Here is a 21844-nt window from a genome sequence, read left to right on the forward strand (position 1 = left end):
GGGGAGGGGTACTTTCTCAGTTTTACACTGACTGTATAAGGGGGAGGGGCACTTTCTCAGTTTTACACTGACTGTATAAGCAGTATTGCACAAGGGTCTGAAATAAAGCTACAGAAAAAGTAAACAACAAGGGTCTGAAATAAAGCTACAGAAAAAATAAACAACAAGGGTCTGAAATAAAGCTATAGAAAAAATAAACAACAAAGGTCTGAAATAAAGCTACAGAAAAAAATAAACAACAAGGGTCTAAAATAAAGCTACAGGAAAAAAATATCTCATTCCTTCTTGACAATACTCTTTTATGGGGGAAAAACAGGTATTAGTGTATTAGAAATACTGGTAAACTGGATTAAACCTGACAGGATAAGATATTTTACAAGTTGTTAATAGCTATCATAATGGTTATTATTGTATTGTTTAGTATTAAATTGTATTTACAACCTGTTAAATTGTAAAGCTATACAAGAGATGGTCTAAGAAACAAGAGATGATTTTAAAATTGATTACAGCTATACAAAAGAGAGTAAAGATATGTAAAAAAAATTTAACAAGATTGGTCACTATTTTTAATATGTTTTTGGCAAAACAATGTTGCTATAAAAAAAGCATCAATGACAATGTTGGTATAAAAAAGCATCAATATTTTAATTAAGATTGGTCACTATTTTTAATATGTTTTTGGCAAAACAATGTTGGTATAAAAAAGCATCAATGACAATGTTGGTATAAAAAAGCATCAATATTTTAATTGCTGAGTATGTAGTTTAAAATAACAGGACATATGGATTTGGTGGCAATTCCACTAAATATTTCTAAAGAGACAAACATTTTCCAAGATTTTGCTTAATATTAATGTTATTAAATTTGTAAGATTAGAGTAAATGTACTTTATAGTCATTGTATGTACAAATGCAGAAGAACTCAGTACAAATGATAGTATTTGTATGTACAAATGCAGAAGAATTCAGTACAAATGAAATGAATGTCTAGTAATAAATATGTGTGAAAAACCATATTTAAAGAAAACAATGGGTCCAGGGTACCTACTAGATTGAAATGCATGAATAGCAAACAGTCTGTGTAAATACATACTGTACAGGATACATTGTAATAAGTTCAAAACTAATTTGTCAAGTTGTAATATCACTGGTTTTACCCCAGTAAAATAATTGCTTTCAAATATTTATTATCTAAGCCCAGTTCAGTATTTTACCAAGATGTTAATGAGCAGTTCAAAGACATGACCACAATGTTATGGTTAAAATGACATTGAAATTGTGTGTTTTCAGCAGTGTATAAATGCTTGCAGTAGCACATAGTTACTGTCTCTTATAGTTAATTCAACAGTTGCAAAGAGTTAATGAAACAGTTCTAAGTCATAAATGAAATTCTATGATTGCAAAATAATAAATTGATCAAGTTAAACTAAAGCAGACACAGCTCATAACTGATAAAATATTTTCACAGAATGGTCTGCAAAAGAAAAAGTTTTAAATACATTCAGTTTTGTAGTAATACTTAATATCATTGTATTAACTATGTAAAATTGCATTTTGACTTGTATCAATAGAAGACTATAGGTTTGTTTCTTAATGTGTTTTCTATATAAAATGTTTTGAGTATGTTTAAAAACAGAGGAATTGTTAGATTTTTATTAATGTTAGTCTGAAATTAATTATGTTGTAAATATGCTGAAAGAAAAGGCTTGCTTAAATGCAGAAACAGAGTTTAGTAATATGTGATCAGCAGTCATTCTAAATGACCATGGCTTGGAAAAGGAATCTGCTGAATGGACATTTTTCCCTTACAGACTTAAAAACAGGATGTATGCAAGAGCAAAAATGCAAAATCTGCTTTTAAAGAACACTGACGTGCTTTTCTGCATATAAAAATGGACACAATATGTTTCCTAAAATAACAGGATGGACACAATATGTTTCCTAAAACAACAGGATATGTTTATGACACTGTGACAATGCGTTTTCTCAAAAATATGTTTTTCTGCATGGAAAACAGGATATACAAAGATCCAAATAAAATACAGGATGTTCACACTGTCAGAAAAGCTGATCTCTGACAATGTGTTTTCTCAAAAATATGTTTTTCTGCATAAAAAACAGGATATGCTTATCAGCATTGGCACAAGAACATATGTTCATATACACAGATCCAAATAGAATACAGAACAATGTGTTTCCTCAAAAATATGTTTTTCTACATGGACATCAGGACACTGTTACAGGATATTCACACTGTCAGAAAAGCTGGTCTCTTACAAGACATTGTTAAACGAGGAAGCTTAGTATTGTTTCTACAGGATAAGCAATTCTCCAAAATAGAATACCAACAGGACTAAAACTGTATATAAAGAGCTGTATAAATCCAGTTATGTTAGAGGCATGGTAGGGACTCATTTTGTCCTAAGGTAAATGTTATATCTCTCACATCATCTGTACTATATGAGAAGTAAAGTTGGAACAGTACTTTTAAGCTGCAACGTGGTTCCGTTTGGTTTATTATAAAAAGTTATTTGTTACTGCTCTCTAAAGTTGATGCTGCAAAGTATATTCTCTCATCAGTGTATATTCTGCAAGTTTCTGTATGCAACAGACTGTGAATGCAAATATAACCAGACTTTGAATTTTAGCAGAATTCAGCCAGCAAGACTGAGTGTCTTAAGAACACTTCAAATCCATCACACCAAGCAGTAAGCAGCTCCATATATTTTTTCACAGACCATGACTTCGGCACCGATGATTTCCTCGGTGCAGACACCTATAGTTCAGTCTCTTATGGCCCCGTTGTTTTCAGTGCAGACTGTTGAGGTGGGCACCGAGCTTGTCCCATCTGTGGATAGACCTGACTCTCCCTCAGCCGTGTACGTGAAATCCACTAGAAGCCTCTCTGAACACAGCGTGTTGTGTCTTGTGGATCAAGTGCTTTTGGCCAGAGGTATCTCGCCCCCCCAGGACCTATCCTTCCATGGGAGGTGATCACCCTTTGCCAAAGACCCCTCTTATTCTCCTCCTTCATTGCCTTTGAAGCCCCTTGATATAGCACAGTCTTCCCCCTCTACGGTTCCCTTTATGGACCTCAGTAAGGAGCCGCAGTTGCCTTTGTGGCAGGAGAGTTTTGCTACGACCCAGGATGTCAGTTGTGGTGTATGTAATTTGGTGTTTCACAGCCATCTAGGGACTCAGAGTCGGCAGGCCGAGCCCCTTAGGGGAGGGGTGACCTCTGTCCTGGACACTCACCCCTCTTCAGGTGGACCGGCCTTCCAACTAATGGAGAAGGCTTTGGCGTCTACTGGTGATACTGTGCTGTCAATCTCCCTGCCCTCCTCTCGACCACAATGTACACAAGTCGCTCCTAGCGGACACCGGGCACATGGGCCTCAGGATGTACTCCCACAGGAAACCCCTTTTGCGTGGTCTTCCCCAACTTCTCCCTCTGAGGAAGTTCATCGAAAAAGCTCATGCAAGAGGAAGCACATGGACTCCACAGAGGAGTCCCTTACTGAAGGCACAGACTTTGATGATGGGGAAGGGTCCCCTCACTCACCCTCTGAAGCATCCTTTGGTGATATCCTCGAAATCCTTAAACAGAGAGCTGACTGGCAGCCCTCTAACCCAACCTCTGAAGAGTTTGTGTTCCTGCAGGCCTTTCACGCCCGGCTCCCTACCTCCTGGGTTACTCCACCTGCCGACGAACTGGTCCGGCTCATCATGCAGCATGCGTGGAAGGCTCCTGACACCATTGAGGCCATTCCCTGGAGGCCAGATAAAATTTTGCCCCCTCCTGCTACCGACCCCCATTGGTCCAAAGGTCTTCCTGTAGATGCTGTGATGGTGGCGGCTGCCACAACCAAGAAGGACCTGGCGGAAGAAGAAAGCCAGACTGTCCATTTGCCCAACAAAGAGTCACGGGCTCTGGGCAGAATAGGGAAGCGTACTTTTGCATCCGCGACCTTTGCAATCAGGTCCATGAATTATATGGCACACTTTACCAGGCTTCAAAGGGATTTAGTTTCTGAGCTCTCTGAAACTTTGGCTGGTGCCGTGTCTGATGAGGTCCGTGACAAAGTGGCTTCTCAGCTGGCTACCATTGAATCGATATCAAACTCCTCCATGTGCCTGGTATCTCACGCATCAGAAGGAGCAGCTAGAGTGGCGAGTTTAGGCGTTGTTTTGAGACGACACGCCTGGATGCGCATATGCAATTTCACGGAACCCTTCAAGGCTTCCTTTCTCAACGCTCCCATCGAAGCCTCTTCATTGTTTGGACCCAAGGTTAAAAGCACCCTGGCCAGATGTGAACAAGATGGTAAGACCCTTTCTGCCGTGGGTGTCCATTATTCTTCCCCTCAATGTGCTTTCTCTAGGTACCAGAAGAGTGGGAAGCTATGGTACAAAAAGTCTCAGGGTCCTTTCCGTGACACACAGGCCGAGTTCTCCCCTAGATGCAGAGGGGGAAACTCACAGGGAAGACGCCCTTTTCGGGGCTGAGGGGGTCCGTATAACCAGGGTTCCAGGGACTCTTTTCCTGGTCAATCCTACCAGCGCTCCTGAAGAGCGGCCCAACTCTTTTCCTCTGGAGGTGGTTGGGGGTCGTTTCTCCTTGTACCCTTCTGCCTGGCTAACCATCACCACTGACTCTTGGTTACAAAGGATAATAACCAGAGGTTACCATATTCCCTTCGATCTTTGTCCTGCCCCCTCAACAAACTTACCCGACATTCCACCCAGTCATAGGGAAGAAGCAGCACTAGAGATAGCAAAGCTGCTAAGAAAGAGTCATCCAAATAATCCCTCCAGACCAGATAGGATCCAGATTCTACTCAAGACTATTTTTGTGCCAAAGAAAACAGGGGAATGGAGACCAATTTTGGATCTCAGTGTATTGAACAAGTTTGTAAGAGTACAAAAATTCCGGATGGTCACAATACAGTCTATCCTTCCGCTTTTGGAAAAAGATGATTGGATGTGCTCGATAGATCTTTAAGATGCGTACTACCACATAAAAGTGGACAGGCCATCAAGAAGATTCCTTCGCTTCCGTGCGGGAGCCAGTCACTACCAGTTCAGAGTATTGCCCATTGGACTCTCTACAGCCCCCAAAGTGTTCACAAAGTGCATGGCAGTCATCGCAGCTCACTTGCGACTACAAGGATTCCAGGTGTTTCCATACCTAGACGTCTGGCTCATCTCCGCCCCCACCAGACATCTATTGGAAGAAGCCCTGGCATACACTCTCGTCACTGCAGAAAGGCTAGGTATAACCATAAACTGGCAAAAATCCAATCTCACCCCATCTCAGTCCACAGAATTCATAGGGGTCATATTGGATACAAAGAATTGCAGAGCATCCATTTCAGAGCACAGAATTCTAAGGATAAAGCAACAATTGATCCCAATTCTTTCAAGGGAGAAATCCACAGCTCACTCTATCCTACAGCTGTTGGGTTCCATGGCAGCCTCCATCACCATTGTCCCCCTGGCCAGGTTTTACATGAGACTTCTACAATGGCTATTGCTCACCCAGTGGTATCCTTTTCAGTGTCCTCTTTCAGCCAAGATTCGAGTAACTCACAGGTGCAAACAAGATTTAAATTGGTGGATGACCCACAACCCGTCACAATGGTCTTGCCCCTTCTCCTCCCAGCAGCCGAAGGCTACAGTGACCACGGACGCTTCCCTGATGGGGTGGGGGGGGCTATGTCAGGGACAGACAGTCCAAGGCACTTGGTCCGAAATGGAGGCCCATCTGCATATAAATGTTCTAGAGCTGAGGGCAGTGCTTCTGGCGTTGCAAGCATTCCATCCCCTACTGCAACCTGGAGCCCTGTACATACTTTCACCAAGCATTACCACCTGCCTATCTTTTCTAAATCCAGAGCTGGATTTGCCACAGCAGTCTTACCCTGCTAGTCCTAATGCTCTTTAACTACCTCCACCCTTCCTTAGCTTTGGGAATCAACCCAAGTGTGATGACTACAACAGTGAAACACGAAGAACATAGTACAGTTGTATACACTTGCCATAAATGTAGATGTTCGCGTGTATTCACTGTTGCAGTCCTGGTTACCCTCCCTCCAGCCCCCTGACTTCTCTTGACTTTTACCTTTCCTCCTTGGTTGGCATATATTATAGTTTGTGTATTTGCTTTTTGCCAGGGGTGTTCCATACCATATAATTGCTTCCTATTCTGGGGGTACCTGACATCTGGGGCAAGAAAAACTGATGTAATGGCATCGGCTGCATGTTTTATACGCCTGACGACCTGACGTCATGGAAGAAGTGACAGCATCCGATGCAGAAATCCAAAGACTCTGGTATTCAAGCCGGCTGAGGGCTACCTGCAGGCAGATAACCCTAATGTGATGACTGCAACAGTGAATACACTCGAACATCTACATTTATGGTAAGTGTAGACAACTGTACTTTTCATCACACTTTTTGATCATCCCTGCAGCAGAGGGGCCAAAAACTAATCTAAAGGAGAATTTAATATCTCCTTTTTAACATAATCTGGAATGTTCTGAGAACACAGCCAAACAAACCTCCTAAAAACATTATTAGTGGCCATAGCCTTGGAAGAAGTTTCAACTTAATTGTACACACACTGCAAACAATGAGTAGTAATTTGTACTATAGCAGTAAATAAATTGTTTAAAGCAGATTTGTTCTCACAAGAAGAAACTGCAGACAGAACTTTCTTCACACTTTCGCAGTTAGTCCAAACAAACTTTAACATAGGAGCCTGACAATTTAAAAATTCTGAAAAACTCAAGTTGCAGAAGCTTATACTTTTTTCCCGAACTTATCAGTAATCTTCCCATCCTTAGCAGAAAGAGTAAGATTGGAATTAATTAAATGTTTAGCAGCAGTAGAATTAAATAAAACTATAACTGCTGGTTCAGGTTTGGGAAGAATGTATAAGCTTTACACATCCTGTCTGCCTTTTTAGAGGAGCTGGTTGACTATCAGGAAGACTGCATGCAGTAACAAGCCCTTGCAGTTCTATCACCTTTGGAGGATATATGGATGAGAGTTCTAGAAATTCCTTCTGTAACAGCTCATAGTATTTTCTGAGCGACTGAATAGCCTTCGTATTCTCACACTAAAACACTGGCACATTCTGGAAATAGTCTCATAGATAGAGAAAACCCAACAGGCAGAATCAGGGACTGAGCTCGCCTCTTAGTCTGAATCAGAAATCTGAAGAGAGAACCCTGTATCTGTCCCTTCATCTTGCTATTCAGATTCAGTCTTTCTTTTACCAGAAACCACTTTGTAAGAAGCATTAATAGCCTGATTTAAACCCTGAGCCATCCGATAAACTATTTCTGTCTAAGGAAATTTGAGGAGGAATAGATACATGTTTTAGTGTTCTGTTTCTTTTTGACAGGAAAATGAGGCTGACTGTGTTGTTAATGGCAGCAGCGGTTTCCCCAGGGATGGGCCAAACATTCTGACAGAGCAGGGCAACCTTCCCTTTTTCCTGTCCCAGGACCAACAAGAGTGGCTTTCTCTTGCCCACAGAGGAGACCTCAACAGTTGTAGAAGATGTGGCTAACCCCCACTTCATTGGAACTGTAGGTGCTACACCAGAGGATCTGGGGTAAAAGATGAGTAGCCTCTGGTGTACAACTAATGGCCACAGCAGAAACAATCACCTGAGGATGAGGCAAATTACTAGTCCGCTGTGGTAGCAAAGGCTATTTGCTTAGCTTTTTCTTTTTGTGGCTGGAAGAAGGATTTGACAGTTTGTTCCATGGTCAAGCCGAAAGTTGTGCCTCTTTCCTGTGCAAAACAAGCAGCCAAATCTGGTAAAACTTGGAAGGTCTTTAAAACTCACTTTTTTCAAATATAAACACAGTAAAAAGCACTTTAAAATACTTTCTCCATTCCAAAAAGTAAGATAAACACAATTTCTCCACAGAAAAAATTTTTTCATTTACTTTAAGCAGCTTTTAAACTGACTAGAAAAATGCACTGTCATTTAAAAGTACTGTCTCGTTGACAGTCCATTAAAACACAAACTCTTACCTTTAAAATAACTTTCCTAAACAGGGATGTGTTATTAAATAAACAGCTTTTTAAATGGAAGTTCCCCTCCAAAAGAGAGCTTATCTGCCCAGCAAAGGAAAAGTACAAGCTGCCCATCGATTCTCGAAAGCCTGAGAGGAGCATACTCTTGGGAGGCAGGACAGATATGAAGTGCTTAGAGTGTAAACCTGTCCTTTTAGTCAGCTCAGCTCGAGCTGACTGACTGGGCTTGTGGAATGTGCCCTGAAGCTTTAGAAGCTGGCTGATTTTTTATATCCAAAGGCTACAGCAGCAGTGATCAGTATGATGAATATTAGTTACTGGATGTGTGTCAAAGCTTTCATTTAAATGCATATGCTGCTGTGAAATATAATTTCTGTCCATTCTAGCCCAATTATTGTACATTGGAGAAAGATTGTAATTTGCTTGCTCTATTAGTTGATCCCTGGAATCAGTTGTGGTCTCTGTGTGTGTCTTTATTTGTGTGTAACTGTTTAGGGAGTCTCTTTGGGTTGTACCTTTCCCATATTTGTTCCTTCATTCTTTGTCTTCTTGTTTCTGGTCATTTTTGAACAGATACTTGATGTGAATCTACATGCTGGATCTTTATTATGATTGCTTTTGAATGTTTGAACAATTTTTCCATAATTATTATACCCTTGTAATTGATGTCTTGTATAGTTACTTATTTGTACTGGTCTTGCCACTGCAAAGGTATGTTAAGATATATTTTAATGATATTGCATTGGACTGAACCTGAGGTATTGTCCAGAAAAATTATACTTCCATTATCAGTGCCATGTTATCTGAAATAGTTTTTTTTTCTTTTCCCCCAGTATCCATGGCTGTAATGGTAGCACTGAAAGAAGGTATTTGGAAGAAGCTGACAAAAAAAGTTTTGGCAGATGAAGCTTTTGGAGAGATTGATCTACACCTTGAAGTTATTTGTGGTTTAATCCAGGATTCAGATTCCAGAGATGAGCTGACCTGTCTTATTGACCAGTTTCCAGAAGTGCTTGAAAAAACAGAAAATTATAAGTGGTATGAATTAATTACTCTTCCTAGAATTTATATAAAGTTTGGATTTCCTTGCGTTATTAATGAAGGTAAAAAATTTGCCTTTGCTGGGAGGACCATGTGTATTTGTATCTTTGCCCTGGTAAATTTATTTTGCATTATGCAACCATTTAACAGTTTCGTTGACATAAGCATGAGAATCAAATAGTGTATATCAGACTAGACCGAGGTTCATTGTTGTCAGTTTTAGGTGCCTTATCAGCGGCTCATTCTTTTTGGGTTGTCCCCATGCATTCATTTACCAGTTATTTAATTTCTAGTTTGTGGACTGACATTTTTTTCTTTAATATGTAACTTTTAAACCTCAGGTTGCTCCTACACATTAAATTTTCTTCAAGTATGCTTTGAAAGGTATTACATTAGCCAGTAAAGTTGATGAACTGTGATATTTTGTTGGATTCAACCAACCATTCCAGTAGTTCAGCAGCCATGTACGACTGATTAGAATTGTAGTGTCTCAAAAATACAATCTGTAATTCAGATGATATACTGTTCCATGTGCAGGCATGTACACATGCCATTCCGCTAGCAGTTAACTAGTGCTTACATTTTTATTGGATCAGTCATCATCAACCCCCCTCCCTTTATATATATATATATATATATATATATATATATATATATATATATATATATATATATATAGACACACACACACGATCGGGGTGTTACATCAACTGTCACCGTATCTTTCGATTCAGTGCCAGTCTTCTGTGTTCTTCAGCTATCATGACTGATTGTTGCAGATCTTCTTGCCTTCTTTGTCTGTCTCAGTTTTAACCTTATTGTCTACTGCTTTTCTGCACATGTGCCTGAATCATTGTAATTTGTTCTCTTTGACCTTCTCTGCAATTGAAGCTATTTGGCTTCTACTGTGATATCCTTATTTCTTCATCTGTCCATTAACTTGTTTCAGGCACTTCTTCTCCATCACCTCTAGCTTCTTCACCTGTTCTGCTCTCATTGCCTAGGCTTCTATATCATACAGTAGTACTGGTTGCACCACTGTTTTCTAGACCTTGCTTTTCAGCTTCTTTGGCATTCTTCTGTCACATACTACCCTCGACTCACTTTGCCAGTTTGCTGCAGCCCCAGTGATTCTGACTTTGACGTCCTCATTCAAACTTCCCTTCTCCTCAACCACCCCTCACAGATACTTAAAGCTGTTAAAACTGTTCCACAAGTTTCTCTGTCTCAGTTTTCAGCTTCTTCTGATTTTCCCCATTTGCTGACATTACAGCTGTCTTATCAGTACTCAATTTCATCCCATTTACCTTCAGCTTTGCATTCACATTCCCCTATCCTTTGCTGAAGTTCTTGTTCAGAGTCTACCTGTAATGGCATATCTTCTGCATACTTCAGCTTTGTTGACAGAGTCCCCTACAACCTGTTTACTAATGTAGTCCATCACAAGTATGAACAGCAGTGGGTTCAGATTTTAACCCTGATGCACACCCACTCCCACTGGAAACACCTTTTTGAGTCCAAATACTGTTCGTACTTGTGGCATCGAATCCTTCTACATAGCTGCACTAATTCTACCAATGTTTCTGGGACTTTGAACCCAACATTATGCTGCATCCTGACCTGAATCCAAACTGTTCATCTCCCATCTTACTTTCTGTTACTGTGCATATGTGATTATCAGTCACGCTGTCCAGGGCATTTTGCAGTGTGACATTAGTTTGGCACTTCTACGCTATCTATTGTTGTGAATGTCCCCTTTCTTCTTAAGCATTGGCACTGGAATGCTTGTTCTCTGTATACTGCTGTGAGTACCCCCTGGAGCCATTTCTGTCCTAGCTCAGCAATCATCTTGATCATATCTGCCATGACCGTATTTGAGCCTGCTGCTTTCTCTGACTTCATTTTCCTCAGTGCTGTTTTTTTTTTTTTTCTTACTTCTCCTACGGTGGGCTTCTCTTCTTTTGTTCCAGGCTGTCTGGGGCAGTACAACTTCTGTGGGATTTTCTTCATTCAGAAACTGCTAGAAGAACTTCTTCCATGTACATTTGCTGTCCTTTGGACTAGTGAGCAGGTTGTTGCTGGCATCTGTTATGGAGAGTTGTCTCATGGCTATCTTCTTTATCTTTCTGTCTTTGCCTTGCAACCTGATAAGAGTTTATTTGCGTCATCTGCTGAGTCCCTTTCCAGAAACTGGTAGAGTGCTCTCTGATGCCTTGCTCTTTGTTACTGCAAAAGCTCTCTTAGAGCATTTGTTAGCCAACCAGTATTTCTTCTTATGTTGGTCTGCCTTTTCTAGCATTCTCTTTTTCCTACGCTCCTTTCTTTTGATGACCTTCTGGACTTCTGCATCGCACCACCAGCTTTCCTTATTTACCTTATTTCCATACCTGGCTTGGTAACATGTCTTTTTTGTAGTTCATACATGTGTTGTTTTGAGGCACTGCTATTCTTCTTCAGCTCCTCCTATTTCCTCTTTTTCTTAAGGTGCTAGAGCCCTGAGTATTTCCTTGAACTTTTGTGCTTTTTCTTCAGTCAGCATCCAGGTCTTCAGCATAATCTCTGTTGACCGTAGAGCTTTCTGTAATTGTGTCTTGCAGCTGATTGTGGCAACCAGTTGTTTATGCTGTGTACTGACTGTTTCACTGGCAAGGACTTTGCAATTGTTGATTCTACCCCAATGTTCTTTCCTTACTTGGAGGAAGTCTATCTGAGTTGCATGTTGGCCAGTCATGTATGTGATCTTGTAATTGTCTCTGATGCTGAACTATTGATGCTGAACCATATGTTGGCCACAATCTAGCCATTTGCCATACAAAAGTCTAGGATGGCCTCTCTTCCTTTATTCCTGTTGGCCCACTCATTTGGACCCAGACAGTCCTCATGTCCTATTCTGCTTATCCTGATACGTTTATTCAAGTCCCCCATCATCAACACCAACTTAAGCTGTCTAGCTTTATCTAGTCAGTCTTGTAACTGCTGTCTGAATACTCTCCTCTTTGCTATCACAACCATGCTATGGGGCATAGGCTGAAATTATAAATATTGCTCTATTCTTACACTGGCATGTGATTTTGTTGGATCAAACTGATTAGCATAAAGTCAGTGATGTTCTGTTTGTCTTGGAGGCTCAAGAAGAAGAAATAGGTGGAGTTGAAAAAGAATAGCAGCGCCTCAAATCAGCATGTTTGAGGACTAGAGAACAGATTTATGAGGCCATCCATGTATGGAAATACGGTACATAAGGAAAGCTGGTGGTGGAATACAGAAATCCAGGAAGTCATCAAAAGAAAGGAGTGCAAAAAAAAAGTGGAGAGACAGAAAAAATGGACCAGACTAAGAAGGAATACTGGTTAGTTAACAAAGAGGCTAAGATAGAAGTTGCATTTGAAAAGAATAAAGCATTAGCGGCACTCTTACCATCTTCTGGAAAGTGGCTCAGTAGATGATACAAAGAAACTATATCAGGTTGCTGGGCAAAGACAAATATAAAGAAGATAATTGGGTACCCTTCCTAATGGATGCCGGCAACAACCTGCTCACCAGTCCACAGTACATCAAAGGCAGATGGAAGGAGTACTCCCAAGAGCTTTTGAACAAAGAAGACCCCACAGAAGCTTGACTGCCCCAGACACCCTACAATGAGAGAAGAGGAGGAGCCCACGATAGAAAAAGAAAGAACAGCACTAAGGAAAATTTAGTCGGGGAAAGCACAGGTTCAGATGAAATCCTGGCAGTTGATAAAGATGTTGGGTGAGATAAGGGAGAAGTGGTTCCTGCGGGTACTCAAAGCATTATGGGAGAAGAGAGAGTCCTATCCCAGATGTCTGCAGAATAAGCATACTAATGTTAGTGCTCAAGAACAAAAGGGAAGACATTCACAACTCTGGGCAGCACAGAGGTATCAGACTCCTGTCATACTGCATGAAAGTTCTGGAGAGGACGGTTGATAAATGCACATTTAGTAGAAAGTAAGATAGGATAGTTGAGAAGAAGATAGGCATGAGGAAAGAGTTCAACTGGGCATTCCTAGACTTCGAGAAAGCATATAACAAGATCCCAAGAAAGCTGATCTGGGCAGTCCTGTAGTGGGTCTAAGTTCCAGAAACATTTGACAAAATTAGTGCAGGCTATATACAAGAAACCAGTGACTGAACTACAAATAGTGTTCGTTCTCACAGAGGGGTTCCTAGCAGGAGTGGTTGTGCATCAGGGTTCAGTTCTGAGCCCATTGTTGATCATACTGATGATGGACTACATTAGCAAATGGGTCAGAGGGAACAGATCAACAAAGTTTTCCTGTATGCAGATGATGTAGCATTGCAAGCAGACTCCGAACAAGAACTTCAGCGAAGGATAGTGGAATGGAATGCAAATCTGAAGGCACATGGGATGAAACTGAGTACAGATAAGGCAGTTGTAATGGCAGCTAATGGGGGAAATCAGAAGAAGCTGAGAACTGAGATAGAAGGGAAGATAGTGGAACAGGTTAACAGCTTCAGGTATCTGGGAGGATTGGTTGAGGAACAGGGTAGTCTGAATGAGGAGGTCAAAGCTAGACTCAGAGGGGCTGCAGCCAGCTGGCACAGAGTGTCAGGAGTAACATATGACAGAAGAATGCCAAAGAAGCTGAAAAGTAAGGTGTACAAAAGCCTTGGCATTAAAGGCTGAGCAGTTGAAGCTAGAGATGAAATGCCTGAGATATGGTGTAGGTTGTGCTTTCTGACAGATATAGCAGTGAGGATGTAACAGCAGAAGCCAAAGTAGCTCAAATTGCAGAAAAGGTAAAAGAAAACGGATATAGGTAGTTTGGGCACATGCGTATAAAGGCAGATAACAGTCTGGTGAAGAAGATGTGGGACAGAAAGAAGACAAGAAGAGAGTTGAGGACATCCAGCAAAGAGCTAGATTGTATGAGAGAGGACATGCGAAAGGCTTTAGTGTCGAAGAAGGTAGGAGAATAGCATTGAATAAGACAGATGGTGACAGTTGACATGATACCCCAACCCCATGTAGAAAAATTAGATAAAAAGGGAGTTGATGATCATGATAATGATCAGTGGCAGGCTGCAGAGGGCTTGGATGCAGAAAAGAGGGCTTTGGAGTTACTAGGTTATAACTCCCATAAGGCAGCAGCAGCACCCCCCCCCCCCCAGGTTCAGGGAGCTCTGCTGTATGAACTCAGAGGAACTAGTTTCATAACTTCTGCGCCCTCCAAAGACTAGATAGATTTTTTTTACAGTTTGGGGGGACACCATACTTTCCTTTGTAAGAATCCAATGGTGGGTCTAGGTAATGCTCTTGTAGGAAACAGCAAAAGGGGCTATAATTCCTTCAGGAAGAAATGCTATACCTAATGAGAGTATCATGGATTGATATTGAAAGAAAACCTGTCCTCAACCACATTATCTTTTAGAGACAGAAACTGTCACGCTTATATCCTAAAGTTCATAAGCAAGTGATGCAGCTTGATTAGACTAAAGATGACTCATAAAGCTGCACTGGGTCAGATTATCCAGACTATGGGCAAACATAGCATGAAGTTATTTCTTTCACTTTCTTTGTTGTCACAGAGATCATTGCCAGAAGCAGTTTGCTGTATCTTTAATCATGTGTTTATACTGTTTTCTTTGTTGATATTTTTCTCTTGCAGGTATTTTTATATTTAGTGATATGACATCATAGTCTGAGATTAATTACCACATTATCCATTCATAAGTGCAACTGCTTTTTTAAGGACTTTTTTTGGCATGAATTTCCCAACTGTACATAAGTTTATACTTATTTTTTTTTACCATATCTGTTGACAGAAAAATAGTCATGTGACCCAGGTCCAGTTAGTGGGCTTGTGCACCTGCAGGAGCTGGCACTGTGGAACAGAGGAGAGATGAAGCTTGGTCTGCTCATTTCTGTTCAGGGCAAAGGGAGGGGCCAGTGCTCATGCAAGTAAAATCTGGACATTCTGCTTAAACCTGGATGGTTGAGAGGTATGATTCCATTTCTTGCTTACCAGTGATCATGGGCAGGGAAACCCTGCTGCTCCTTGTGGATGATGGCATTCTTTCCTGTGTACTCAGCTCTTGACCTTGGGGAGTAAATGAGCTGCAAGGCTCTCACTTGGAGAGTCAGCCATTTAATACTGTCACTGGCTGAAGGGATGGATAGGGAAAAACCTCTGAGGAAGAAAAAGAAACTCATCAGTCAGTCATTTGAAACATATTTTTGAAGTCTCACAAGAGAATTACAAAAAAGGGCACCAGGAGTTTTGCAGAGAAGTGCTGAAACAGAACTCTCAGATTTTATACAACTCTTGCACATTTTGTTTTATTTTCTGTTGTTGATACTAAAACACTGATTGTAGATTTTAACCTGCTGTAACTGTGTAGTTAGACATATAAATGTCCACATTTTCATACACTTTTTGAGAACCTTTACCACAAAGTGTGCTGTCTCTATATAACCATTAAATGTAGGTGTTTAGCTGTAAATGTATTAAAGATGCAGGACTTTGTGTATTTTGTTTAAAGAGTTTTGGATAACTGTTTGGAAACAACCCAGTAAGACGCATCAGGTGATGCAGCCATATATATTTCCTAAATAAGGAGTGCATTCATCAGATGGACATCTTTTTCAGAAATGTTTTTTTGTATATTTATCCATGCATGCATATATGTATGTATATATGTTTGTATGCATATTCTTATTTTGATTGGATTAGCACTACTGGGCAAAACCCATTTTCAGAGTAGATCCAGAAGTAAATGTACAGTAAGACAATGATGCTTTTGACAAGATTTAGTACAAAATTTCAAAGTAGTAATAAATATGTATAAATGATGCAGTTGACAGCCCATGAGTTGTGATGTGATATACCATCTTACGTACAGTATTACCTATTGTTAATAGTAAGTACAAGAATTTGAATGGAGTGGGAGATTATTAGTAGGCTAGGTATAAAAATGTTGAATGGAGTGGGAGATTATTAGTAGGCTAGGTACAAGAATTTTGAATGGATTGGGAGACGGGAAGAAAAGGTGTGATAAACTAGAGAAAGTGTTAGTAGATGATGTGTGGTAAAAGGGTAAAGAAGGTGCCAAGAGTGGGTGCTAAGAAGTTAAATGTATGGAAAGGTGTATTGTATGGGGTAATATTATGCTTGAGGGTCCTTCTGCTGTTTGGTTAGCTGCAAGTAAATGTTCAGTATATAAGGCTGTAGTGAGAAAGTGGTAGAATATTGTTCGCTAGGTAATGCCACATTTCAGACGGGTCAGTGTAGTATTTTATAAAGATATAGATTTATATAGCTAAATAGACAGGTTGATCAACATAGATATATAGATGTAGATATTTTTTGTTTTTGAAGTTGTTGCTAGGTTTGATATTTTGTGGCAGTGTGCATTCTGTTAGGCAGGGAAGTACCTGGGACTCTGGGCTCTCTTATCTATGGTAGTACTTTTTTATTTTTAATGCAGCAAGGTTTTTATTGGAAGATTTAAGTATTCTTTTGGTAGTATGCCATTGTAGTAATGGTTTCAGGCTGGACATTTATTGTCATAGAGGATTGTATGAGTGAAAGTAACATGGATGTAGATCAAAACCAAACTGTGTTATATTGCACAATGCACAAGTGGGTGTACTGTTTGCGCTGTTTACTGGTTGTGCAGCATATTTTAGATGTTCTTCATCTCACATTGCTGCAGTCCTTACACTTGGGTAGTCCGCTGTCCTCGGTCGGCCCGAATATCAAAGTATAAGGCTGACGTCGGTCAAGGCGCATTAGACTGACATCAGGACGTCAGGGTACAAATGCGCATGACCGACGTCATATCCTCTGTCTTTTTTGCCGCATGGTCCGATGCAGAAGCAGGGTTGCAAGTGCCGTTCGGCGTTCTGAAATTTTTCGAATTCGGAGTTTCAGACCGAGTCAAAGTTGGCTAAGTACCCCGTTGGGGAATATTTTAGTTTTTTCTTGCCTCAGTGGTTTACCGGATGTCAGAAAAAGTTAATAACTATATTTCTTGTGGGAAACAGATACCGCATAGAGATTACCATACTTTGTGTATTCCTTGTTTAGGGCCTGAGCACGACGTTGTTGGGTGTCGCTCTTGTGCTAGATTCAATAAGCGCACTATAAAGAGAAGGTTAGATTGTGCCAGGTTAGTCTTTGGGAAGCGGTGCAATTATAAAATGCCGTCGGATGCTCCGCCCGCTTCTTCGAAGAAGCGCAAGGACAAAGCAGCTAAGCCTAGGCTTGAAGAGCCGTCCGTACCGGACGCCGGTTCTTTAGAGGTGTTGGTGGAGCCGGTGGTGCTGCCGGAGGTTTCGCTAGAGTCCCAGGGAGAGACTTTGTTATTGCAGGATGTGGCCTCTCAGGAGGCAGGTCAGGCTGAAGGGGCTTCTCAGGTTACTGTGCTCCCCTCCCTTCCTAGGGTGGTTAGGCCCTCTCCTTCTGTTTCCAAGGCTTCTCCCAGAGGCAGGCCAGGTTTAGCTTCAGTTGGTGTCACCCCTAGTTCTTCAGGATCTGTGCCCAAGAAGCATATGCTTAAAATGGCAGAAGATTTGATTACTTTGATTAGAGGTTCTTTGCCCCCTCCTGATAAGAGACCTAGGGTGGAACCTGAGCTAGGGAGTTTTGAGCAGGCTTTGGATGTTTCTGAGTCTTCGGCTGAAGACTTGCAGGAGTATTCTCCTTATTCTGATTCTGATGTGGATGATTCTACTCCTTCTGCTTCTCCTCCTGAGGATTTTTCTTTTCAGAGACTCTTCATTCCATGAGGGAGCATTTTAAGTGGGAAGGTCAGGACTTCTCTGATTCCAGGAAAAGGCTTAGGGAATTTTTGTTTTTACCCCAGCATAGGCCTTTGGCTATACCTCCTGTTCTGGATGTTGTGGAAGATGTGTTTGCAGAAGCTTCCCTTAATCCTGATTCTTTGCCTCCTGCTCCTGTTAAACCAGACAGGTATTACAGGGTGCCTGAGGCTCATAAGTATCTTTTTAAGAGTCCTAGGGCAGACCCAGAAACTGTTAGTCAGGGGCCTAAGGGTGTTAAGGCTTCTGTTGTCAAAAATCCGGTTCCTCCAGATAAAGAGGCCAGGGCTTTGGATAGATGGGGAAAGAAAGTTTATACTTCCTCCACCCTAGCTATGAGGGCTTTGAATTGCCAGTTTCACATGTTGAAATACCAAAACTATCTCCTTTCACAATTGAAGTCTAAGGTAGATGCTCTGGCGGAGGGTATTGAGTGTAAAGAGTTACAAGATTTAGTGCATGTTTCTGAACAGGTGGGTAAGCATTCTTTGCAATGTGGTTTTGATGCTGTACAGGCCTCGTCTAGGGTGGCTGCCACTAGGTCAGTTCTTCGCAGGCACGCCTGGCTGAGGGATCAGAATTTATCTGACCATGTTAAGACAAGGATTTTAGATGCTCCTTTACAATCTGATGTGTTGTTTGGTTCTCCTGTTGAGGCAGTCTTAAAGAAAATGGAAGACAAGGCTAAGTCTATGCAGACTGTTAAAGATTTTTTGCAGGTTCAGCCTCCGAAGTTTAGTAGAAATTGGCCTACCAAGGGGTGGACGTATCCTTCTTATGATTCCCAGTCTAGGGGTAGATCTAGGCGTGGTAGGGGCAGAGCTCAGGGCTCTTTTAGGCCTAGAACAGGAGTTCACCTGCACAGTCTTCGGTGAGGGCAGGGGTCAGTCCTTTCGTAAACAGACCCAATGACCTACCTTTTCAGCTGCCAGAGCCTTCTCGTCTGGCAGCACCTTTGGGAGGAAGGTTGGCACTTTTCAAAGAAAATTGGAGTTTAATTACCCAAGACAGATGGGTATTGGATATCATACACCACGGTTACAGGTTTTATTTCCATACCTTGCCTCCTTTCAAAGGCATGCCAGACGTTCCTCCTCAGCAAAGAATAGAGGCTCACAAGCAAATTTCTCTGTTACTCCAAATAGGGGCCATACAGCCGGTCCCTATGCCAGAAGTGGGCCTAGGATTTTATTCTCGCCTGTTCCTAGTACCAAAGAAAGGGAACACGTGGAGACCGATTTTAGATTTATCTATCCTCAACACTTATCTGGACATTCCCAAGTTCAAAATGTTGACGTTACAACAGCTTTTACCTCTGCTGGGCAAAGATCATTGGATGGTAACTTTGGATCTCAAGGAGGCTTACCTTCATGTTCCTATCAGACTGAGTTGCAGGAAGTATCTGCGTTTTCGAGCTGGGACTTCTCATTATCAGTTCTCTGCATTGCCCTTTGGCTTATCTACTGCGCCCAGAGTATTCACGAAAGTTCTGGCTCCAGTGATAGCTTTCCTCAGGTTAAAAGGAATACAGATCTATCCTTATTTGGACGATTGCCTGATTCTGGCTCAAGGAAGGGACGAGCTTCTTCATCATTTGGAATATGTGATAGCAGTGCTAAGATGCCTGGGGTATTCTGTGAACGAAATAAAGTCCAGTCTAGTACCCTCTCAGGACATGTGCTTTCTGGGTGTGAGACTGACTACAGCATCCCACATGGCCTTTTTGACCCCGGACAAACAAAAGAATCTTTCCCTTTACTTTCATCAATTGTCTCATCAGTCCAGGCTGACTGCAAGGACAGTCCTTCAAGCCCTGGGGTTCATGGCATCTTGTATTCTGGTGCTTCCCAATGCCAAACTGCATATGAGGAAGCTACAATGGTATCTCAAAAATGTATGGACACAGCACTGCCAGGATTTGGACACTGTCATTCAAATAATACCTTGCATTCAAAAGGAATTGTTGTGGTGGGCTCAGGAATGTCACCTAAACAAGGGACTCTCTGTGACCCGGCCAGAGGCGAGTCAGATTCTAACGACAGATGCCTCAGACAAAGCTTGGGGAGCTCATCTGAATGGAAAGTGGATACAAGACAAGTGGCCTGCCAGACTACAACATCTACATGTCAACTTGAAAGAGATGTTAGCAGTCCAGTTTGCATTAATAGCTTTCAAGGATTTACTTCTTCCAGGGCAGGTGTTGATTCTAACAGACAACACAACTGTCATGTGGTACATCAACAAGCAAGGCGGAACACATTCTTATCCTCTATGCAGGCAAGCAATGATTTTGTGGGAGACTGCTCTCAGTTTACAGCTAAATCTTCAGGCAAGGTTTCTTCCGGGAGCACAGAACTCCTTAGCAGATGTGTTGAGCAGACAAATTATGGATCCCCACGAGTGGAAATTGGATCCTCATGTATTTCAGAAATTGACAGTGTCATGGGGAACTCCAGACATAGATCTGTTCGCTTCTCCACTAAACCACCAGCTGCCAAAGTTTTGCACGAAAAGGTTTCATCCCACAGCTTGGAAAGTGGATGCTCTTTCTTTCAATTGGAGCAATCTTCATGTGTATGCCATTCCACCTCTGCCTCTCCTCCCAAAGGTACTACTAAAGGCCAGACAGGACAAGCCAAGGATGATTTTGATAGCTCCAGATTGGCCTCGACAGCATTGGTACCCATTACTGAGAAGCCTGGTACGGGAGCCTCCATGGCCTTTGCCTTCGATTCCACACCTGTTGTCTCAGGAGGACAGTCATTTGCTCAATGTCAAGCTTCACTCTCTGCACCTCACAGCCTGGCATATTCTGTTTTAAACCATAGTGGGCCTCCACTTCCACAGCAAGTTTTGAATGTTATTTTGGAAGCTAGAAGGCCTAGTACAAGGAAAGTGTACGCAGATAAATGGAAGAGATTTTTATTTTGGAGTGCAGCAAAGGATGTTGATGTTTCTGAGCCTAAATTAAGTGTGGCTCTTCAATATCTTACTGAGTTACTAGACAAAGGTTTGTCCTTCTCTTCTATTAAGGTTCATGCTGCAGCAATTTCGGCTCACTATGATTGTGACCCACCTTTGTTTTCTCATCCTTTGTTCAAGCAATTTCTTAGAGGGGCAAAGAATATAAGACCCCCACGAAGAGCTCCTACTCCTGCTTGGGATCTCAATTTTGTGTTGGAGAAACTCACTCTACAACCTTTTGAGCCTGCAGCTGCTACCGAGTTGAAATTTTTATCATGGAAGACTGCTTTTTTGTTGGCCATTACCTCTGCAAGAAGGGTTTCTGAGTTGCAGGCCCTTATGGCGGTTGAGCCTTTCTTAATTTTCCATAAGGATAGGGTATCTTTACGTACTAATCCTTCCTTTATGCCTAAAGTGGTTTCTAGTGTGGCTTTAAACCAAACTATTCATTTGCCTACTTTTTATGCAAATCCCCAAAATAAAGGGGAAAAGATTTTGCATACTTTAGATGTACACAGGCAGTTGCGATATTATTTGGACAGAACTAAAGGGTTCAGGCAGTCTCAGCAGTTATTTGTTTCATTTGCTTTGGGTTCTCAGGGCAAGCCTGTGTCAAAACAAACTATTTCTAAGTGGATTGGGTTTTGCATTGCTTTCTGTTATTCCCATCATGGCAAGGAGATTCCAGCTGGGATTAGGCCTCATTCCACTAGGGCTACTGCGACTGACAGCTTTTTAAGGGGGGTGGCAACTAAAGATATTTTGGAGGTAGCTACTTGGAGTTCAGTGCATACTTTCTCTAAGCATTATCACCTTCCACTTTACTCTAAATCTAGGGCTGGTTTTGCCACTGCTATTTTACAGGGCATTTTGGCAGCTCCTGCTTCTTTATAGTTTTGCCATCCTCCCTTTCCTCTGCTTTGGGATTCTACCCAAGTGTAAGGACTGCAGCAATGTGAGATGAAGAACATAGTACAGTTTTG

The 21844-nt window shown here is 41.6% G+C and overlaps 1 protein-coding gene across 1 annotated transcript in view; it reads left to right on the top strand.

The window, feature by feature from the left end:
- The window catches only part of URB1 (URB1 ribosome biogenesis homolog), a 1941236-nt gene that overhangs the window by 1237512 nt on the left and 681880 nt on the right, over positions 1–21844 (top strand). The window contains exon 23 of the mRNA XM_044071429.1: positions 8885–9089. Within this exon, the coding sequence (XP_043927364.1) occupies positions 8885–9089 (205 nt within the window). The remainder of the gene's footprint in view (positions 1–8884; positions 9090–21844) is intronic.

The sequence above is a fragment of the Protopterus annectens genome, chromosome 5.part0 (genome assembly GCF_019279795.1).
Source record: "Protopterus annectens isolate FY-2018-M chromosome 5.part0, PAN1.0, whole genome shotgun sequence".
Classification (NCBI taxonomy): Eukaryota; Metazoa; Chordata; order Ceratodontiformes; family Protopteridae; genus Protopterus; species Protopterus annectens.